The sequence below is a fragment of the Artemia franciscana genome, chromosome 9 (genome assembly GCF_032884065.1).
Source record: "Artemia franciscana chromosome 9, ASM3288406v1, whole genome shotgun sequence".
Classification (NCBI taxonomy): domain Eukaryota; kingdom Metazoa; phylum Arthropoda; class Branchiopoda; order Anostraca; family Artemiidae; genus Artemia; species Artemia franciscana.
This window is the reverse complement of record NC_088871.1, coordinates 48,864,500-48,886,912: the sequence shown is the minus strand read 5'-3', so window position 1 is coordinate 48,886,912 and position 22,413 is coordinate 48,864,500. Positions and strand designations below refer to the sequence as shown.

The 22,413-nt window shown below is 36.8% G+C and overlaps 1 protein-coding gene across 5 annotated transcripts in view; it reads left to right on the top strand.

Moving 5' to 3' along the window:
• The window catches only part of LOC136031505 (large neutral amino acids transporter small subunit 2-like), a 132,745-nt gene that overhangs the window by 37,615 nt on the left and 72,717 nt on the right, over window positions 1-22,413 (top strand). For all 5 annotated transcript variants that reach the window (XM_065711171.1, XM_065711168.1, XM_065711173.1 and 2 more), the window contains exons 7-8: window positions 187-355; window positions 8,201-8,304. In XM_065711171.1, coding sequence (XP_065567243.1) covers window positions 187-355; window positions 8,201-8,304 — 273 coding nt within the window. The remainder of the gene's footprint in view (window positions 1-186; window positions 356-8,200; window positions 8,305-22,413) is intronic.

Here is a 22,413-nt window from a genome sequence, read left to right as displayed (position 1 = left end):
TCTCTCTCTCATCTTCATTTTTAATGCCAATTTACCTTTAATGCGATTATAGAGCTATCGTCCAAACGAATTTCTGGAAGTTTTTGCTATTTGTCTTTTACAGACTTTGTTATACCAGTACAAGCAATAGAAGACATTAGATGTGTTAAATTTTATTCTCTCCATTAGTAAAATTTGTTTTTTTAGGAATTATTTAAATTTTATGACTGAAGAACTGAAAGACCCGTATAAAACACTACCTCGAGCCATCTACATTTCACTGCCTTTAGTGACATCCATCTACGTTCTAGCAAATATGGCTTACCTGGCAGTATTAACTCCAAATGAGATGCTTTCATCTGAAGCCATTGCGGTGGTAATTTTATATTTGGTCTATTTGAACTAGTCGACACAAAAATTAGTTTCGATTTATTGGGTTCAACGAAGATCCCCGGAGAGTAAGAATTTGTCAATTTCAAAACCTTAAATTGTAAAACATCATTCTAAACAGTCTAAAAAGGGTCTAAAAAAAGTCCCTCATTTTAGAAATGAACAAAAAATTTTCTAAAAAAATAGTAAAACAATAAAAAAATTACGTCAAAGCATAATGAAAGAATTGTGTTTGAACAGCGAGGAGGAAGGACAAGGATACCAGTGGTCCATAAAGAGTCTAAAATAAATGATGAAATAGATGATCTGAAGAAAATTAAAGAATTAACTCCAACAAAACACTAAAAAGCGTTTCGAGCCTCTAAAAAAAACCAAAAACATCCAAGGTCAAAGTTAGAGCAGTGGCGTCAACTGAAATATTTTTTGAAGAGGTAGGGGGTATAGTATATTTTTCAAATCTAGGGAAGAAAAGATCTATTGTTTTTTTTCTTTTAGATGAAAATACAATAAAAGACATTTTTCAATAAAAATGCATCCCCAAAAAACTATTTTTTGTAGCCTAGGGAATCGATAATCCCCGTTTTCGATAAGCAACACTAAGCTATTGAGAATATCATTTGCGCTTAGAAGCTTCCAAAGAAATTTGGATAATAAACTGTATATTTACAATTTCTGAACGAACATTTGCGACGTAGGCAGTTTTTCATTGATTGGAGTTTCTCTCTCAAAATTATCGGACCTCTTTGAATCAGAAGCTAACCTTTCATCTGCAGTAAAAAGACATGTATGTTTGTTACAATTGCTTTACTGAGTAATTTAACAATTAAGTTTGTTAGAACTAACCATCAATCTTTTAAAAGTTCGCTTGTACAAGTCATTCTAAGTTGTGCTTGACAAGTTTCTACAACTTCTTTATGGAACATCTATGTTAAGAGGGAGAAGCACTTCCTTGTTTCATCGTTCTAGCTGAGGGGCTATACACTGTACCTCCCTAGTGTATATAACTTTTTGCCTCTCTCATTGGCTTCTTATCTACCTCCAGTGCCTCTAAAGTTTGTCATCAATGCATTGTGATTCTGCACCCCGTGCCTCCAATCCTCTGTCCTCGTATTAGTGCCTCTATTGTACTAAAAGCTATCCAGTGCATAACCCCTTAGTTTTAAGCATTTCTAATGAGGTATATTAAGCGTCTAGAGAGGGGGAAGGCACATTTTTCATCCCAAAGTAAGGCATATTTTTGACAGATTTCCAGAGTCACCTAATGTAATATGCATGAATGAATACATTCTTTTTTAGCTTGCGTTAAACATTATAATGCAAAAACAGAGAATAAAGGAATGGAAAATGAGATGGTAAACAAATTAAGTTACGTCAGATATTGGAAAGATTTTCTCGTCTTTAAGAGAAAAAGATTTAATAGGAATGACAACTAAAATACATAATAACAAAGAAACCTATTGAGGACCATAGAAAAAACAATACAAATTTGAGGATATACTATTTGCTTGTCGAAACAGTACTTTTTCAAGCGAAAGTAAAGAGCGACAATAAAACTCGAACGACTTGATTCTATTCGTTGTATGAGAGTGGTTGCTCCTCCTGAACCTTCCAAACCTTACACTAGAAGTTTTATAAAGCTATGCTAAAAGTATTTACAAGTGCAGCAAAGGTTTAACCCATTGCCTTTTAAACCATTTGAACCGAAAATTGTATTGTTTAAAGCAGATGAACTATAATAAGTTCTTTCATTCTTGAGAGACTGAAAAATACTCTTTGTCCATTTCAATTGCCCTTGTTTCAAAAGCAGTCGTTGTTAAAACACTGGGGACAAAAGTCAAACCTTAGGATAAAGTTCAGGGAGTTAGTTTTATTGGATAAACGTCTATAATAACGGTTCATTTAATGGGGCTGTTCAGGGACGAATCGTATTTTGCAGACAATTATGACCTTTCTGACTAGGTGGCTATATAAATACCCTTTCAACAACAATAAGAACCTCCGAACGATAAAATTTGGGCACTGTTTGGGGTAAAATTACTATTATATGGTCCATAATGCTCGAACGCAGCGGTTTCCTTTGGCGTGGCCTGTTTATCAAACAGTTCGTGGTAACCAACGAGAGTAAGGATCGGACCGGCACAATAGTAACCAAAACTCTAAAAACCGGAACTTTGATACCAATATATATATCAATAGAATTGGTTTATTATGCTGACTTAAAATATATACGATTTTTTAAGTTCAGTCTTGCCCATCAAAAACTACGAGCATGAGAAAATTTGTCTGATTTTCGAAAAAGCGGGAAAGACCCCCTAGAACTCATAGACAATTAATAAAAATGACGTCATCAGATTCAGAGCATCAAAGAGCCCTACTGTAGAAGTTTCAAGTTCCTATCTCTAAAAATGTGGAATTCGTAATTTTTGACAGAAGAAAGATCATGGATGCATGTTTGCATAAATTTTTCGGGTGGGGAGGGGAGGAGGAATTTTCTGGGGGGATTTTGCAATGTGAAATTTTCTTATGAAGAAGGAAGTTTACAGGGAATGAACTGTTCAAAAGAAATTTTACATTGTGGGAATTTGCCAGAATTCCTATGCGAAATTTCTTTATATGTATTGCTTTCTCTTTACCAGTTCAGTTTTACGCATGGAAATTTTAATGGTAATTGTCTGGGGCAAATTTTCACAATGATTTAATAATCCAGAGGATATATCTGTGGGTAGGGAGATTTTCCATGAAGGTGGAGCCAGATATCCTTACGGTATTTAGAAAACAATCAAAAATGATTTTTCAACCGAAAGTAAGGAGCAACATTAACACTTAAAACGAATAGAAATTATTGCATATATGAGGGGCTTTCCCCCTCCTCAACACCTCAAATTTTACGCTAAAGTTTAAATTGTGTCCCAAATCTTTGAAAACTACTCCTGAAACACAAGAGTCGTTTAATTAGAGCAATAATTAACTTTTTAAAGTGCTTTAGCGTGAAGAGTGAGGTGTTGAGGAGGGGGTAACCCCCCTTAAATACATAATAATTTCTGTTTGTTTTAAATTTCAATGCTCCTTACTTTCAGTTGAATTTTTTTTTATTACCTAAAAAGAGTACTAGATCTTTAAACACTCCTTTGAATGAACCACCTTCTAGTAATTTGGAACTACAGACTATGAGTGGTCATGACGAATCTTTTCTTGGGGAGCACAATTCCAATTTCTATATTTTCAAAAATCTCCATGTGTTACAAGATTTTTATTAGCAACTTTAAATTAGAACATTTCAAACAGTTCGTGGTAACGAACTGTAGTAAGGAGCGACCCGGCTCAATAGTAACCAAAACTCTAAAAAATTGAATTTTGATATCAATAGCTACATCAAAAGAATCGCATTTTAATGCTGATTTTAAATATATAAGTTTCATCAAGTTTAGTCTTACCCATCAAAAGTTACGAGCCTGACAAAATTTGCCTTATTTTAGAAAATAGGGGAAACACCCCCTAAAAGTCGTAGGATCGACACCATCAGATTCAGCGTATCAGCGAACCCAATTGTAGAAGTTTCAAGCTCCTATCTACAAAAATGTGGAATTTTGTATTTTTTGCCAGAAGACAAATCACGGGTGCGTGTTTATTTGTTTGTTTTTTTTTTCCCCAGGGGTCATCGTATCGACCAAGTGGTCCTAGAATGTCGTAAGAAGGCTCATTCTAACGGAAATGAGAAGTTCTAGTGCCCTTTTATAGTGACCAAGAAAATTGGAGGGCATCTAGGCCCCCTCCCACGCTCATCTTTTTCCCAAAGTCAACGGATCAAAATTTTTTGATAGCCATTTTGTTCAACATAGTCAAAAACCATAATAACTATGTCTTTGGGGATGACTTAATCCCCCACAATCCCTGGGGGAGGGGCTGCAAGTTACAAACTTTGACCAGTGTTTACATATAGTAATGGTTATTGGGAAGTGTACAGACGTTTTCAGGGGGATTTTATTTTGTTTGGGGGTGGGGCTGAGGAGAGGGGGCTATGTTGGAGGATCTTTCTTTGGAGGAATCTGTCATGGGGGAAGAAAAATTCAATGAAAAGGGCGCAGGATTCTCTAGTATTACTATAAGAAAACAATGAAAAAAAAACATGAAAACGTTTTTTCAAATGAAAGGAAGAAGTAGCATTGAAACTTAAAACGAACAGAGATTATTACGCATATGAGGGGTTCTAAAAATACTTTAGAATAGAGAGCGAGGTATTTAGGAGGAGATAAATACCTTGCTCTTTATGCTAAAGTATTTTTAGTAATTTCAACTATTTATTCTACGGCCTTTCTGATTCAGGGGTCATTCTTAAAGAATTGGGACAAAACTTACGATTTAGTGTAAAGAGGGAGGTATTAACTAGGGTACAAACCCCCTCGTATACATAATAAAAATATAAGGTTATGAAAGTTTGTTACGTAAGTTAATTCTTAAGTTACGTATATTTTTTACTAATAAAAACGTTCGTTAAAAATTAAAAGTTCTACTTGCCTTTTTAAGTAACCGAAAAATTGGAGGGCAACTAGGCCTCCTTCTCCACCCCTTATTTCTCAAAATCGTCTGATCAAAACTAAGAGAAAGCCATTTAGCCAAAAAAAGAATTAATATACAATTTCATTTTAATAATTTATGTCCGGAGAGCCAAAACCAAACATGCATTAATTCAAAAACGTTCAGAAATTAAATAAAAAAAAACTAATTTTTTTAGCTGAAAGTAAGGAGCGACATTAAACCTTAAAACGAACAGAAATTACTCCGTATATGAAATGGGTAGTCCCCTCCACAATCCCTCGCTCTTTACGCTAAAGTTTGACTTTTTGCCACAATTCTACTTTTTAAAGCAATTAAAAGCTTTAGCGTAAAGAGCGAGGGATTGTGGAGGGGACAACCCATTTCATATACGGAGTAATTTCTGTTCGTTTTAAGTTTTAATGTCGCTCCTTACTTTCAGCTAAAAAAATTAGTTTTTTTTTTAAATTTAATTTCCATTTTAAAATCAGCGCAAATAGTATATATTGTTGGTGTATATACTTTAATCAAAAATTCATTTTTTTATAGTTTTGGTTTCTATTGATGTGGGTTGGGCTTCATTTACTATTTGATACTATGAACTGTTTAATCAAAGGCTCTGTTAAGGAGGGTATTACACCCTCATTCAACCCTTTTTCTTACATTCAAGCTTAAACATTTGTATAAAATCGATTCAGGAATAATAAACATTCCTGAAAAAAGTACATTATTTCAACATTAATTAGGAAGGGAAGGGGGAGGGGGTAGTCCGAAATATCAAATACGGACTATAAGATTATCGTCCTATGGTTTCTAAGGTGAATTTCTCCAAAAAAAATTTTATAGAGAGCTTTTCCACCAACCCAAGTAGGGGGAGAGGAGTCAGTATCCCCTCTGAAACAAGAAGACAACTAAAAAATGTATACAAACAGGACGAACATGATAAAGATTCCCATTTTTATTTCAGTAAAAACAAACATCTGGTTCCGATTGCCTACATTCTTGCCTAGGAAATTTGCTAGTGGTCCTTGTAACGCCCCAAAATCCCCTCAACTTGTGTCTGTAAGCACATTAACGTAATCTCTGATGTTACAAAAAAAATATTTTCCGCAATAAGAGTGGAGTGGAGTATGAGGGGTGATTCTAAAAAAATCTCTATAATGAAGAAAGATTGGAGATGTATTTTTACACCTCCCTCCTCTCACGGTCCCTTCCGAACGTTTTTCTATATTTATCTAGAGACTTATGGAGAGTAGGGAAATTTGACCAAAAAACACTTTTCTTTGAAGCCAGGTACCCCTCCACCTATACAAACATCTCCTGATCATTTCCCTTAATTAATTAAAATAAACGTTTTTCATAAAAGAAATTTTCAAAAAAGTAAATACCTTCATTAAACCGAAAACCATTTGAAATTAACCCTTCTAATGGTCACCGTTTGATTCTTCTCAGGGAATTTTGAGGTGATGCTGAAATAGGATGATTTACGTTATTTATTTTAATTTGTTTTAATGTTTCCCACAATATATCCTGAACGTTTCAGCTTATACTTTTATATGTTCCTGAGATATTACAAATATGCCTTTTTGATAAACCTGTATACACCTAATGTCTTTTGGTTTTGGTCAACACTCCCTTCAACATTACTTGGAACTTGCAACTAAATACCCATAGCCTATCCTAGCGTACGCAGATACGCCCGTTTTGACAACCTGGATGCACATAGTGTTTTTCTATTTATTCCAACACCCCTAAAAACATTGCCTGGACTTACTTAGCCATTCTTGGGGTATTGTAGATTGCATATAAGTTCTTTTTGACCACCTGGATGCCTATAGTATCTTTTCATTTAGTTCAACATCCCACTCAAATTTCAAAGAAAGTTTCAACCAAATACCTTAACTGTTCTGGGATATTACGGGTCTGCCCTTTTGACCACTTGTAAGTGTATAGTGTCACTTGATTTAGCTCATACTCCCAATAGTGCCAGAAAGTTTCAACTAAATTCCTTTAGTTGACCAGTCCTTCCAGTGATTCAGGGTTTGATTTCCACCTAATCACTGTTTACTCTTAAAAAGGACGCTAGAAGTTTCAATCTCCAATCGAGTGAACCCTCTCCGTCGTTTCTAAGGCATTTTTGTCATGGCCGGGGGAAAGTACATAGAAGCCAAAAACTCTTGGAAAACTCTTTTAAAGCTGGCAAACAAAATCTTCCCAATTTAGAAATAAGCATGAAACGGTAATGAAATGAAGGGTTAAACAAAAGTTGTATCGGGAAGGGTGTCCTTTGCATAGCTTATAAGACTAAAAAAAACATATTTTTACTTATATTTTTGTTCTTTGTATTTACTTGTAATTTACTTAAACCATAAGAAAGGTTTAAGGTTTAAGAAGACAGTAACAAAGGTTTCAGGAGACAGTAGCCCCACTCATATTAGTGATAATTTGTGCTCCTTTGAACTTTGAGTTGACTATTCAATTTTCTATTTCTTCTTAGATTTCATTTGTGCTCGTTTTAGGTTTTAAAAATTGCTTTTCTTTGAAAAATAATTTTAGTAGGAAACTTTTTTTTTAACTAGTAAACAAAGAACTTCTCAAAGTAAAGATAAACATGAAAAGATAACGAAACATAGGGTTATAAAAAAGTTGTATCAAGAAGGCCGTCCGTTGCATAGCAAATATTACGATAAAGGACAATAACAGACCTTTTTGTGCGGGAACAAATTCATTTAGATTTTACCTAAGTCATAAAAGAGGTAAATATGTGGCTAAAGTGGGGCATAAAATCTGAAAAAGAAACTACTACAACTACCACTAACAACTCACTGTAATAAGTTCTAATTTCTTTTAAATTTTTCCTTACGACCTCCTCCCATGCAATTGGGTGAAGACCTGCTTTTCGTTTGACCCTAGATATTTGGCCAAACAGGATGATCTGTGGCAATATGTCATCCTTCATCCGAAAAACATTTACTAGCCATCTCGACCTTTCTCTCATTATAGCCCTAAAAAGCAGGGTAGAACCGCATTCATCGTGCGATTTGCTGTCGGAAATACGGTCAGTCAGACCGGCACCCAAGACAGTCCATAGACAATTCCTTTGGAAAATGTCTAATTAATCCTCCTCCGTCCTTCCGAGCACCAAGTTTCAAGAGCTAATGACACCTCTGACACCAGTGTGTCAGATCCCCACCTCAGAACAAAACTTGGCCACCGTCATTGTTGGATTCCACTCATATAACTCTGATGCATAATTTAAGTGGTGTGGTAATATTGTATTTTTTTTTTTACTTTTTAGACCTTTGGTGACAAGTTACTTGGAGTTTTTTCATGGATAATGCCCGTTTGTGTTGCAATGGCAGCATTTGGAGGTTTGAGCGTCCACATAATGACCTCATCGAGGTAAGGCTTTTGTTTTGTTTTAAGATCTTATGGTATGAGAGAGAGAGAGAGAGAGAGATAGGTTTATTTAAACAACATCGTAGCTAACAGCTAATTTGCGTTGCTTCACTATGCTAAATAACAAACTAACACAAAAAAACAGAAGAAAATATCACTCGACTTGCGTGGCGGTTCATGCGTAGAAGTAGCTCTACTGTGAACAGTGCTGACATCTAAAAAAAGGGGGTAGCAGCATCTGGTGGCTTCATCAGAAGATTAAAAGTCACCAAGTTCGAAAAGTAGATGGCGCCACCGTATACAGGGGTGAAGAAAGGTCAAATAAAGTATCTTTCCTGTACTTAATTTGCATATTGATGGCACAGAAAACTGTCAGGATAGTCACTGCTTTAACTGGTGACACCATTGACGAACCAGCACACATATATTGGGCACTATTGAGCTAAACTTGGTAGATGGGCTCTGCAGCTGTGCTAGCGCAACAGCGCTATCTAACAAAAAAAAAAAAAAAAAAAAAAAAAAAAAAAAAAAAAAAAAGTATGATATTCCTTCATACGCTTTGAGGTAATAAAGCGTAAGTGAAGAACAACTCTTTCTAAATGTAACCAAAACTATTGAAATAAAATTTTGACAACAATGTACATACCAAAATGATCTTCTTTTTATTGTGATTCCAAATACACAGAGTTTAAATTTGTATAATAAATTTAATTGCAATACTCTTTGGTAGAAGAGCTTTAGCAAAGGTCCTATCCTTATATGGTATACCAGACAAATACATTAAAGTGATTAGTGCCGTGAACGAGGATAATACTGCTGCAGTTAAGGTAGGAAATGAGGTTAGCAGTTGATTTTGTATTAAATCAGGAGTTAAGCAGGGCTGTGTTCTATCCCCTTTATATGGATCATTCTGATGGACTTTGTCTTAAGGAGCAGAGGAAAGGCAATTGGAGACCACGGAATCAAATGGGGAGGAAAAACTCTCCTGGACTTAGACTATGCAGATGATTCAGGCATATTAGACGAAAGTGTAAGCAAAATGAATGAATTTTTAGAGGTTTCGCGAGTTCTGGGTGCTAGACTACATTTGAAACTTAATGTTAAGAAGACTAAGTCACTAAGGCTAGGAATAAGTGAAGACGAAAAGGTGACGCTGGGTAACGAAAAGATTGATCAGGTGGGCACTTTCGCTTACCTTGGCAGCATTATTAGTAAAGACGGTGGGAGCAGTGAAGATGTTAAAAGTAAAATAGCCAAGGCTCAGGGTGTTTTTTCACAGTTAAAAAAGTTTGGAAGAATAGGAAGATAAGTCTGAAAACCAAGATTAGAATATTGGAAGCTACAGTGATGACAGTGGTCGAATATGGCTCTGAAGCATGGGCGCTCCGAAAAGCGGATGAAAATTTACTAGACGTTTTCCAGAGAAATTGCCTACGGATTGTTCTGGGTACCCGGCTGACTAACCGTATTTCAAACAGTAGATTGTACGAAAAATGTGGTTCAATCTCGCTTTCTAGGGCTATAATTAAAGAAAGGTTGAGATGGCTAGGCCACGTTCTGCGGATGAAGGATGACAGATTGCTGAAGATTGTTCTTTTTTGCCATTCGTCTGAGGCTAAATGGAAGGCAGGTCGTTCTCGTCTGGGGTGGGAGGATTCCATAAATAAGAATTTAACGGAAATAGGAACTTTCTGGAAGGGTGTAAAGAGGAAGGCCTTGAATAGATTGGGTTAGAGGAGGAGCATACGTAGCTATGTTGGCCTCTTGTGGCTTGATGCTGCGGTGAGTTATTATTATTATTAGTAGTAGTTTGTATAATTTTAGAAAAATTTTAAGAGTTAAATGCACTTTAGAATGAGTGTGAATTTTAAGAAAGTTAAACCATCAAATTTAGTATCCCTCAAAACCCTTATGTCTGATAAAGCGATCACGAATGTTGTGTGTTATTTGTTTCTTTTTCCCAGAGATAATCTTCATCATACCAGCTGTGATAAAATCTTAGAAGAGGAACTATCAAAACGGAAATTAAGTTTTCTGGTGCCTTCTTTAAGTAATAAGAGAGAACACGCCAAGGAAGTCTTGATTTCAGCCATTTTGTTCCTCAAAGGAAAAGTTTAACCTAAACTGGGCTGAAATATCGTGAGACATAATTTTTAGTTAAAGAGTCAATCTAAAGTTGCTGAAATAAACATAGCCTAAAAGTATCAGATCGTACTATATACATCTACCGATGCCTGATATTTGTGAAGAAAAACGTAAATTTTAGCATGAATTGGGCCGAAAAGCTATTAAGCAAAGATTCTGAGATAGCAAATTGGCTTTGACTTATTGGAATGTAACATAAACAGCACTCCAGTTTTAGACAAAATTCTGCATATTCGTCCCTAAACATGAATGCGGACCATACTCGTACTAAATGAACATGTATGCAGTATTGCTATTTACCTTTTCCAATACTATATAAATGCGTACCAGCTATCGGAGGAGGGCGTGGCAATCAGTAAATGCTCTTCATAGGGGAGAGGGTATCTGGAAAATCGAAGTGCATTTTTGACGCCAAAATGTTTTGTTGCTTTTGCACAAGAAGCACATAAGATTAAAATAGTGTGGGGATTTACCCCCTACCATCCTATTATTTTCAAGAATTTACTCATACTAAAGGTAAGACATAGATGATAGGGGAGAGTACTTCACCACTTATTTTATAAATATTTTTAATGAAGAATAAAAGGTTACATTTAAATGTATACCTGCAAAAAGGAGGAGGGTCATCTTCTAGAAGTACAATTTGTTTAATGAATATTCCATCTCCAAAATCCAGAGATTACGACTTAAAATAACATACTCTTTGTTGATTCCCCCTTCAAAAGGAAAGGTGTTAAAGGCAATTTTCATAGAAAAAATTCTTTTGTTCAAAGCTGTAATACAAAATTTAAATCTTAACGTAAAATATGGTTTGAAGAAGCCAGGGCACGGTTAGGTTGTGGCAGCTCCTTAATGATGCAAGACGGCCTTGCATTTTATTTTGTATATATTAGACAATTGAATAAAAAGCATGAGTATTTTCAAACAAAAGTACAGAGCTTCGTCAAAAATTAAAAAGAACAGAAATTATCATATTTATGACGGTGACAACCTCTTTGCTAAAACCCTCCTCGTTACGCAGCGTTTTATCAGGAAAGGTTCATTCTAGCGAATATTTTAAGATCAATGTCCTTTTTAAGCAAAAGAGATAACATAAGGTCGTACGGTGTCGACATATTCCGTCTTATGACGGAAAAAAACAACCTGGGCCTAATTAAGACCAGAATGCTTTTGAGCAACAGTTTTGACACATTCAATCTTCTCAAAGCAGTTGCAAAGCTAATTTTATAACCTTCATTTTTCGAAAGACTTATTACCACTTGGTATAGCATTTGTTCCTAAAATCATATCCAGTTTATACAAAGTGAGGGTTTACTAGAGACAGTTTATTTGGTTACACAAAAGGCTGGCTAATTTTTTTTATATAGTTTAATACAAGCTACTATGAAAGGTCCACTGGACCTTATTTTGAGGAGATAGAGGGATACCCAAAGCTTCGAAAGTACATTTACTGGCCTGTTTCAAAGGTTTCATAAGAAGTCCTTATGATAAACATTCAACGAAGAAATTAGCCCTCCTCACCTCTGAAACGGATCCAGAGTGGGTCGTAGTGACAATGTCTATGATTCTCTCATTCAAACATTAATATTATCTCATATAGATTTCACATGGGCCTTTTAACATAATACCTTCGTTTAGTTTCCAGAGTGATAACCCCTTTTTAGATTTATTGAATTTTAAAGCCTGCTTTGAAATCGTGTTAATTCAGTGCCCTGAACTTTAATAAATTCAGTGACCTTGTATGATCACAAAAGTTTTACAAAACTCCGCTACAGATTAAATATAAAGTGACCTTATTGTTTTGGCCTAATCATGGATAGCTTTATTGGATGTAATAGTACGATAGCCCCAACAGGTAAGACATTTTTATTTATCTTCAACAATTCTTAGTTCGAATTTTAGAAAACAGTTTATTAGCCAAATTTCACCCAATTTGTTGCTAATTCAGTGACAAACTGTGCAGAAGAGAGCGAGAACAAACACAAGAGATGTATCGGTACTAGCTGGACGTTGATCCTTAAACTTCTGGGGGAAGGCGTTTTGGGTACCGGCACTTCCCATAGATTGTGTTAACGGTCTTTGAGCAAATATCAGTATTTGATTAATATTCATCTACGGCATTCTATATTTCATTACAATTCGGCGTTACACCGTATCTCATTCACTCTCATTATTTGCCCAAGAATCATCTACGATGCAAAATTTTCCCTTTTCGTTTAAATTTTACCTTTGTCGGGTCTTTTGATGCCATTTGTCCTATATCCTTTAGTCTAATGGTTCTTCATCTAAACACTATATTGGATTTCCTCCAGTCAAACAGAATGCTGGATTTAGCTTTTGCTGTCGAAGATATTCGACTGTTTTAGCTAGCTGCATTACGCGAGGCAAAAATGGAACTCCTTGAACTAACATTCCTTGCACGAGTATCTGAAGCTACATTAAGCTGAACAAAAGAGTTAGCAATTTCAGAAATATTGGAAATTCTAGTCGATTATGACAGGAAAACATTCAACTTTCAACCTTTGTAATCTCACACCCTTTGAAAGTCTCGCAAATTTCTGAAACAAATTTACAAGGAGAAATTTGGCGTCTCAAAAGCTCAATGTCGGTGATAAGACAGTACATTATAGGTGTCAACCTGGCAGCTTCTCCGTCAACAGTTATTGCTATACCTAAAACAAGAGAGACTCCAACTTGTTCTGTCATCATAGAAGACGCTATTTGCATTGAACCTTTGTCCGGACAGCAGACATTTAGTCAACTGCAATCCGAAAATGGGATAAAAGGGCTGAAGAAGTTAAGAAATAACAAACTACAAGTCAAATTTAGTGAGATTGTTAAAGCTAAGGCTTTTTGCAAGGAGGTCCCTACCGGTCTCTCTACAAAATTATCGAATTGTAGCCCAAACAAGATCAAATATATACCTAGAGAAGAAAAACAATTTGGCGCTATACAAGGTCTTTCTAAGGACATCAGTACAAGTTTCCGGACAGTACACAACCCGAACCTCATAGAGGGAGATTTGTGCTTTGGCCGAACCTAAACTGTCAAATTGACATTCAAGAACAGGCAGTCTTTGAACTTGGTAGTTTCTAGCATGGTTAAAGTGGGATATGATTTTTTCAGAGTGGCCCAGTATAAGCAGGCCTGACGAACGTGTTTTAGGTGCCAAAGCTTCAACCACCTTATTGAAAGCTGTAGAAGTGATCCCAAATGCGCTATAGGTTCTGGACCTCATACCAGTTGCAAGGACTTGCCATTTAATGCAGAATCTAAATGTATTTCACACAATGAACCACATGTCTGTCTTAGCCTAAAGTGTCAGAAACTAAAAGAAATTTTGAGAAGAATTTACTTATGAATAGTTCTGAAAAAGCTCTCAGCCTAAATATTAACAGGTGCTACACTAAAGAAAAGGCTGGTGAATCTCCTTTAACTGTAGAATGTGCTTCTCATTCAGGAACATATGCTTTTTGAATTGAACACAAATTTCTTAAATTGATCGAAATCGTACGACCTGTACATACAACCTGCTAGGTTGGTGGAAGGGCGTCTATCTGGAGGCCTTGCAACATATAAAAGGAAAGAAAATTTAGCAAATTTTCAATTAAAACCAGTAACTTGTTGTCTGTTGGTACTGAGTTAATAAATGTACATATGCCTACATGATAGATAGATAGATACATGTTTATTTACAACAAGAATTAAACCATATAAACAAACAGCGCAAATGCCTAATGGCATACTTAAGCGCGTGGTAAATCACCAAAAAAAAAAATTAATAAAAAACTACCTACTAATTATAATAATGCTATCTCGCTGCCAAAGTATTCTAAAACGTCTTATGTACTTCGGGGGCATCTGGAATGTCTTTAGCATAGTAGGTGAAAATGGGTTATGGCCTGTGACTTCAACTTCGATCCAGCAAAAGACAATATCCACTCTGACATTTTTAAATTGCCTACCCGCTTCCTTTCAAATTTGGCCAAAATCTTTGGATTGTATATATAATCATTCTAGTAGACACAAATTCACTATTTACCACGTTCTGTTGTGTAGATCCATTCCTTATATCTTCATCACAGATGACCCAATTAATGATCTTCTGGGACTATTGTTTCTTCTAGAGCCATTAATATTGAAAAGACAACAAGGTGGGCACAGAAGAAGAAATAGAATAAATGCAATGCTGGTTTGTATATGGCTTTATGTCTCCTCTATTCTTTCTTGCATCAAAGTGCCATTCCACTTACTATGCTCAAGTCCTCCTGAAGCATCTGCCATGATTGATCAGCACACTTATTACCATAAGATGGTTCTTGCCATGAAAGTGGCTGAAGCAACAGCAGTCCCTTCTAGGAGTGTAAAGATTGGCAAAGAAAAATTTAGATGATGTAAGTCTGTTGAGCTTAAGACAGCAAAGCAACACGCAAATTGCTGCTGGGCATTCAGATTGCATGTCGGTGGCCTGTATACAGGAATTTTCTTAGCCAAAATGGAGCTACTTTTACTACTACTAGTACTACTACTACTACTACTACTACTACTACTACTACTACTACTCCCAACTCCCAACCCAGACGAGGACGACCTGCTCTCCGTGCAGCCCCAGACAGTAAGCCAAAAATGTCAATTTTCTGCAATCCTTCATCCTTCCTCCACAGAACGTGGCCTAGCCATCTCAACCTTTCTTTCATTATAGCCCTAAAAAGCAGGACTGAACTATATTTTTCGTAAAACCTACAGCTTGAAATACGGTCAGTCAGCCGGGTACCCAGAACCATCCGTAGGCAATATCTCTGGAAAACACTTAGTGAATTTTCGTCCACTTTTCGGAGCGCCAATGCTTCAGAACCATATGAATGAATGAATGAATAAATGAACTTTTTACCCGTAAAAGTATAAAAAACACAAAGTACGGAGTACTATAAATAACCAAAAACAAAAACGATAAACAGCGAAAAAAAATTCAAACTAACATAGACAACATGAACTAATTTATCAGTATCAATATGGAACAAAGGCTGGAGAGGGTCATAAAAGTGAATAAAATTGATAGTCTTTTTACACAAATCATTACTGGAACACAGAATCCGAGAAGGTGCACTTATTAAACCAAATCGAGCAAAGACTTTTCTGTTTCGGTGCCATCTAGGAAGCCGGAGGAGGAATTTGCAATATCTGAAATAAGCCGTACGTACAGTGTGACGATCCTTCTTACGAAATTAAATAAAAAGAACAAGTTTTTCTAACCGAAAGTAACGAGCGACTTTAAAACTTAAAACGAACAGAAATTACTCCGTATATGAAAGGGGTTGTTCCCTCCTCAATGCCCTGATCTTTATGCTAAAGTTTGACTCTTTCTCTCAACTCTACTATTTAAAACAGTAGAAAACTTTAGCTTAGAGAACGGAGCGTTAAGGAGGGAACAAGCCCTTTCATATACGGAGTAATTTCTGTTCTTTTTAAGTTTTAAAGTGGCTCCTTACTTTCAATTAGAAAAACTTGTTGTTTTTATTTAACTTCTGAGCGTTTTTGCATTAACGTATGTTTTGATTTTGGCTCTCCGCACATGAATAATTAAAACGAAATTTTCATATTAATTTATTTTTGTCTAAATGACTTTCTCATAGTGTTGATCGGACGATTTTGAGAAAAAAGAGGAGCGGGGGAGTAGGCCTAGTTATCCTCCAATTTTTTGGTTACCTAAAAAGGCAACTAGAACTTTTAATTTTACGAACGTTTTTATTAGTAAAAGTTTACGTAACTTACGAATTAATCTACGTAACAAACTTCTAAATTCGTATATTTTTATTACGTATATGAAAGGGTTCACCCCCTCGTCAATACCTCGCTCTTTACACTAATGCTTAAATTTTGTCCAAATTCCTCAAGAATGACCCCTGAATCACAAAGGCCGTAGAATAAATAGTTGAAATTAATAAAACTGGTTTAGCGTAAAGAGCGAGGTATTAAGAGGAAGTGAATCCTCATATGTTTAATAATTTCTGTTCGTTTTAAGTTTTAATTCTGCTCCTTACTTTCAGTTGAAGAAACTTTTTTATATTTGCTTTTTCATTGCTCTTTAAAAAAATGCTAAAAAATCCTGAGCCCCCGTTATGAAAATTCTCTTCCCCCATGACAAATTACTCCATGGAAAGTTCCCCCCGCATAAACCCCTCCCCCTCCAACCAAAACAGTCCCCCTAAAAGTGTCTGTACACTTCCCAATAACCATTACTATGTGTAAACACTTGTCAAAGTTTTTAACTTGCGCCCCCTCCCACGGCGATTGTTGGGGACGTCTCCAAAGACATAGATTTTAAGTTTTTTGACTAGGCTGAGTATAATGGCTACCTCAGAATTTTGATACTGTGACTTTGGGAAAAAATGAGCGTGGGAGGGGGGCTAGGTGCCCTCCAATTTTTTGGTCACTTAAAAAGGGCACTAGAACTTTTAGTTTCCGTCAAAATGAGCCCTCTTGCGAGATTCTAGGACCATTGGGTCGATACGATCACCCCTGGGAAAAAAACAAACAAAAGAACAGACGAATAAACATGCATCCGTGATCTGTCTTGCGGCAAAAAAAAATTCCACATTTTTGTAGATAGGAGCATGAAACTTGTACTATGGGTTTCTCTGATACGCTGAATCTGAGGGTGCGATTTTCGTTAAGAATCTATGACTTTTAAGGGGCTTTTCCTCCTATTTTCTAAAGTAAGGAAAATTTTCTCAGGCTTGTAAATTTTGATGGGTAAGACCAAATCTGATGAAACTTATATATTTAAAATCACCATTAAAATGCGATTCTTTCGATATAACTATTGGTATCTTCCGTTTCTTAGAGTTTTGGTTACAATTGAGCCGGGTCACTCCTTACTACAGTTCGTTGCCACGAACTGTTTGACAAATGAGCTATGCCTGATAGAAACAAGAGCACAGGGGCGCAATAAGCGTTATAAATCATGCACGAACCTTTGCGGTTGTAACGGTTTTTATTTGGGGATATTTTTTCGTAAGCGACTCGTAGCTTTTTCACGGCTTGGTTCACTAGGGATGAACAGGTAGCGGAAAGTATTGGGTCGAAACACAGACCAAGCAAGCTAACTAAAGAAGAACAAGGTAGAACTGCAGTCCCAGCAACGAGTGGAGCGACCACATAAAGGCTATTAAAACAAATAAACTCGTATTTAGACGCATTAACTGAAAATACAATCTTAGATAGTTCACTGGTTAATATAGTAAAATTGGAAAGCAATCCACAGCGAGTCCGGGCAACAAGTAGAACGTCGTCTGCATATGCAGCAGAAGGCAAACCAATATTACCGTAAAAAACAGAACTTTTAAGGGGACGCAGGCACGATGCAAGCACACATTAAATATACTAGGAGACAATACAGCACCTTGTCGAACTCCCTTATTAATTTTTACCGGGTCAGATATTTGGCCATTCCAGACTTTGAATACCAAGAAACATAATACAAAAGGATTAGCACCTGAAGATGCAAGGGAAAATAGAGCCTGAGAGAGCACAATATTGTCGAAAGCCCCAGAAATGTCAACAGTAAGACTGTATAAAGACATTTTAGTTTGTACGGCATCTTTCATGAGCCAGCTTAAAACATGATTTGCATGGGAGCAGCCGAAACTTTTCCGAAAACCAAACTGAAAAGGCGTAAAATCACATTTCGACTCAATTTCTGGTAGTAGTAAATGTTCGAGCAACTTACTTAAAAACACGATACTTTAATGGGACGATAATTCGCACATGACGTTGGGTCCTTGTCTCGCTTTTGAATATACATTACACGGCCACAAAGGAAACTATCAGGAGCAAGCGACTGTGCTAGGCAAGACTGGAAAAATATTTGTAGATGGTTAAGTCGAGCAGGACAATCATAATGGAACAATCGGTAAGAAAGGGCGTCACCATCAAGGCTATTTGAACGCTTAATTTTTCTTAAAGCCTGGCGAATATCAGACATTGCTATGGTAATAGCGGTTTAAGCGACTTATAATAAAAAGACTGAAGAAACTATCAAATACACTGAACACAAACTTATAATCATCGACAAAATTAGCTAGCTGGAGACAAAATAGGGAAGATGGGGAACATTTCTCACCATTAATAACCTTATTTAAGGAGACCTTATCGGTGGGGCCTGGCCATGCATTCAAGCGTGCTCTCTTTAAACTAGCGTTACATTCAAGTTTACTAATTTGTTTCACAGAGAACACGGCTTCGGACGATGACATGATATCCACATACGCAGCCAAAATTTGGCTTTCTGCTTAGCACGTTTTACTTCAGGATCAACGTTCTAATTAGCTTCCTAGTACCAATACCAACATTGTCCGCAGGCACTGCAGCTTTGGAAGCTGATTTAAGGCAATGGGCAATTTGATAATAATAGCAGTTTAGGTCAACTCCGCTTGAAGGTGAGGAAACCACCTTCCTTGAAGGTGAGTTTGCAGCAGGTAATTTGGCACTTTTATAGTCGACAGTAAAGCAGTTAGCGTAGCAAGGTATATGGGGACATTAGCACGATCCAAGTTCAACTTCGTATGCCACTTTGGCTGAGCCGAAAGTGTTTGGCAAAATAGCTCAAAGAACGAATCACAGCTAAGAATCGTCATCAATCTTCTCTTCGTCCACCCTGACAATCGATGATAATAAGCTGGAGCTGGAACTGATTACGTGATCCAGATTCGATTTTGGGCAGGCTCTGTTATGAATATACGTGAATGGGAGGCTCTTATCTGGGACGTGATATCTGCTAGGAAGTGATTCTAGCAGGAGGGTCGACCTATCGGAGGTACCGAGAATCCCACAGTTAAGTTCACCAGTTAAAACCCAATTTAGGTCTTTTAAACGTAGACTTTCGAGTAGAGACTTTAAACTGGAGCAACATTTAGCGAAAGATGTGAACGATGCTATAGAACATCGATCGCAAGGTAAGTAAACGTTTATAAAGGCGGTAATGTCACATTGAATAGCTAAGATGTTATCATCACAATTATTCACAGAGGGTTTTGATGGGGAGCAGAAGAACACTGCTAGACCACCGGAAGGGTGGTTTCTAGTTTTCTTGGCCTCTTGCAAAAAAAATTGTGGAGAGAAGGTCGCTTTAGGTTATAAACCTTTGATTTGGTCAAAAGATGTTCTTGCAAGAACACTATGTTATGGACTAATAATTCATTAATTAAGTCCTATTCTTTTGTGCCGTTAATATTGAGCGAAGCAAAACTTAAAATAGTGGCTTAGTTCATTTTGGAGCAGATTTCAGAGAGTGTTTGATCACTGTGCAATTCGTATAATAGGAAAAACGAGCTTCGTCACAGTTTGAACATTTTGAAGCCTCTAAGTAAGGATTGTCTTTAGAATTGGAATGGCATCCAGTACATTTAGAGCACTTCATTTCATTCGGGACACATGGGCAGTGATCTAACGAATGATGGATACTCTGGTATCTAAGACGCCGTCTGGGCAGTTCTTTGTATTCCGATATTCTAAAAGACTCGTAACCCAAGCGCACACCTGTAGCGATGGCAGATTTTAGTGCAGCAGAATCAAGAAACTCTAAATGAAATTTATGAAAAGAGCCGACCTGGGTGGCCTCACCAAGGCCAGGAATAGCGGAGATAAGTATACGGCTAAAAACACTATCAGGAAGTCCCAAATTACTCAAAGAGGTTTGCGATCGATCACTTTAGCAAGAATATTTGGATAGCTTGCAACAGCAGATGCGGCAAGAGAATTGGTGAAAACTTTATCCCGCGTGACAGCAACCCATCTTTCTCTTACTGGATCGGTCTTTACCGACATAATTCCGTCATGTCCTGTGAAAGAATCAAGCTTTTCCTTGCGAGAAACGGAGTCTCTTAGTCTTGGAAACGGATGTTTAAGAACGATGGCGTACGAGGGTTTGCGATTGGTAGCCTTACTATCTTCGACCAAAGAACTACTTATAGACATTGCTGGACTATTGAGGTGAGCAAGCGATTTTAGCTGATCAAGGCACTGGTTGACTTTGACAGTTAACATAGAATAAGTTAACGCCAGAATACTGAGAACTTCAGAGGGGGATTTCATCACGAACTCCGGAATATCAATATTTTCTGCAGAGCAGCGAGAAAGAGTAGCGATAATCTCCGACAATGAACTATTCTTAGCACCGGGTTCCAGCAACAAGGTATAGGCTCATCTGGGAAGCAATTGCTTTATGAAACTTTCTTAGGGCCAAGAACGTCCTCATATGGGAAAAGAAATCACTGTCGTAGTTCACAATCGACAGATGGTCTAAACCCTCATCGAGATTGTGCTAAACAAAGCTCAAACTGGGCAGTAATAAAGCGTACTGGTAATCCCATTGTCCATGATAAGCAAATTTCACTCACGACTCGGCATCAGTCCAAAAAGAATTAAGCGAAAAAGGTAAATCCACAGAGAAGTTCTCGATAAACACAATTATGAAGTGATCCGTACTGGCTGAATAAATGCAATGAGAATAAATAATAACTTATCTTTGAGTGGGGTAAGTAATTGCAAATAATCCAAGTATTTCAATGCACGACTCAGATGATAGTATTGCTGAATACTAGCTCAGAGCCACAATCCATGAATAGTCCTTAAGCCGTAATCACATATAAGTTTATCAAACAAGCTTCAATAACAAGTTCAAAAGTATTTCACTCGTTATTTATTCCGAGCAGGTTCAGAATTAATCCGGCTTAAACTCAACTAGTTGTTCATTGGTCAAATACCAAAAGAAAACTGATTCTCTTTTGAGAATCAAAACAGATATTTGACCGCTGTCATCTCTGTAGCTTCCAATATTCTAATCTTGGTTTGCAGACTTATCTTCCTTTTCTTCCAAACATGTTTTAACTGTAAAAAACACCCTGAGCCTTGGCTATTCAAGTTTTAGCATCTTCACTCCTCCAATCATCTTTACTAATAATACTACCAAGGTAACTGAAGCTGCCCATCTGATCAATCTTTTCGTTACCTAATGTCACCTTTTCATCTTCACTTATACCTGTTCTAGCACCATGAACTCACAAAACCTCAAAAATTCATTCATTTTACTCACACTTTGATCTAATATGCTTAAATCATCAGCATAATTTAAACCCAGAAAAGTTTTTCCTACCCATTTGATTTCGTGTTCTCCAATTGCCTTTCCTGCACTCCTTAAGACGACGTCTATCAAAATGGTCCATATAAAGGGGGATGGAATAAAACCCTGCTTAACTCCTGATTTAACACAAAACCAGTTGCTAACCTCCTTTCCTACCTTAACCGCAGCAGTATTATTCTCGTATATAGCACAAGTCACTTTAATGTTTTTGACTGGTATACCACATAAGGATAAGACCTTTGCTAACGCTCTTCTATCAACAGAATAGAAGGCTTGCTTATAATCGATAAAACTGAAGACCTGAAATGGAGCACTAAACGGAAATATAAAGCTGAGCTGAAAAATACCATACTATCTGACAACATTTCACCGGAAATAAGACATTATGGCAAAATATAATCCAAACTGATGGTAGTTCACCTATTTCTTTTCTGACTATGGATGATTGGAATCCTTATTGCAGGTCAATTTACGGAATCAAAAATCATGCCATAAGGAAACATTTAAAAGGATTCTAGCTGGCTCTGACGTTTTTCGGGACAGGATTGGATTATGGCCAATATTGAAACAGGTTAAAACCGTCATAAGAAAGGCTATTTGTAAATTTAAAAATGGGATTGACGCTGATGGCCTTCTAAGGATGCACTTTAAAAGCTTACCCGATAGTTGTTTCTTATCTGCAACTTCTTTTCTAGATGTGCGTTACTAGGGGCATTGTTCCTGACGCTTTCCTAAAAGGAATGATAACCTCGAATGGGAAGAAAAGGAAAACCACCAATGATTTTAAATCCTATAGACCTATCAGTGTATGGGGCATTTTTGAGCAA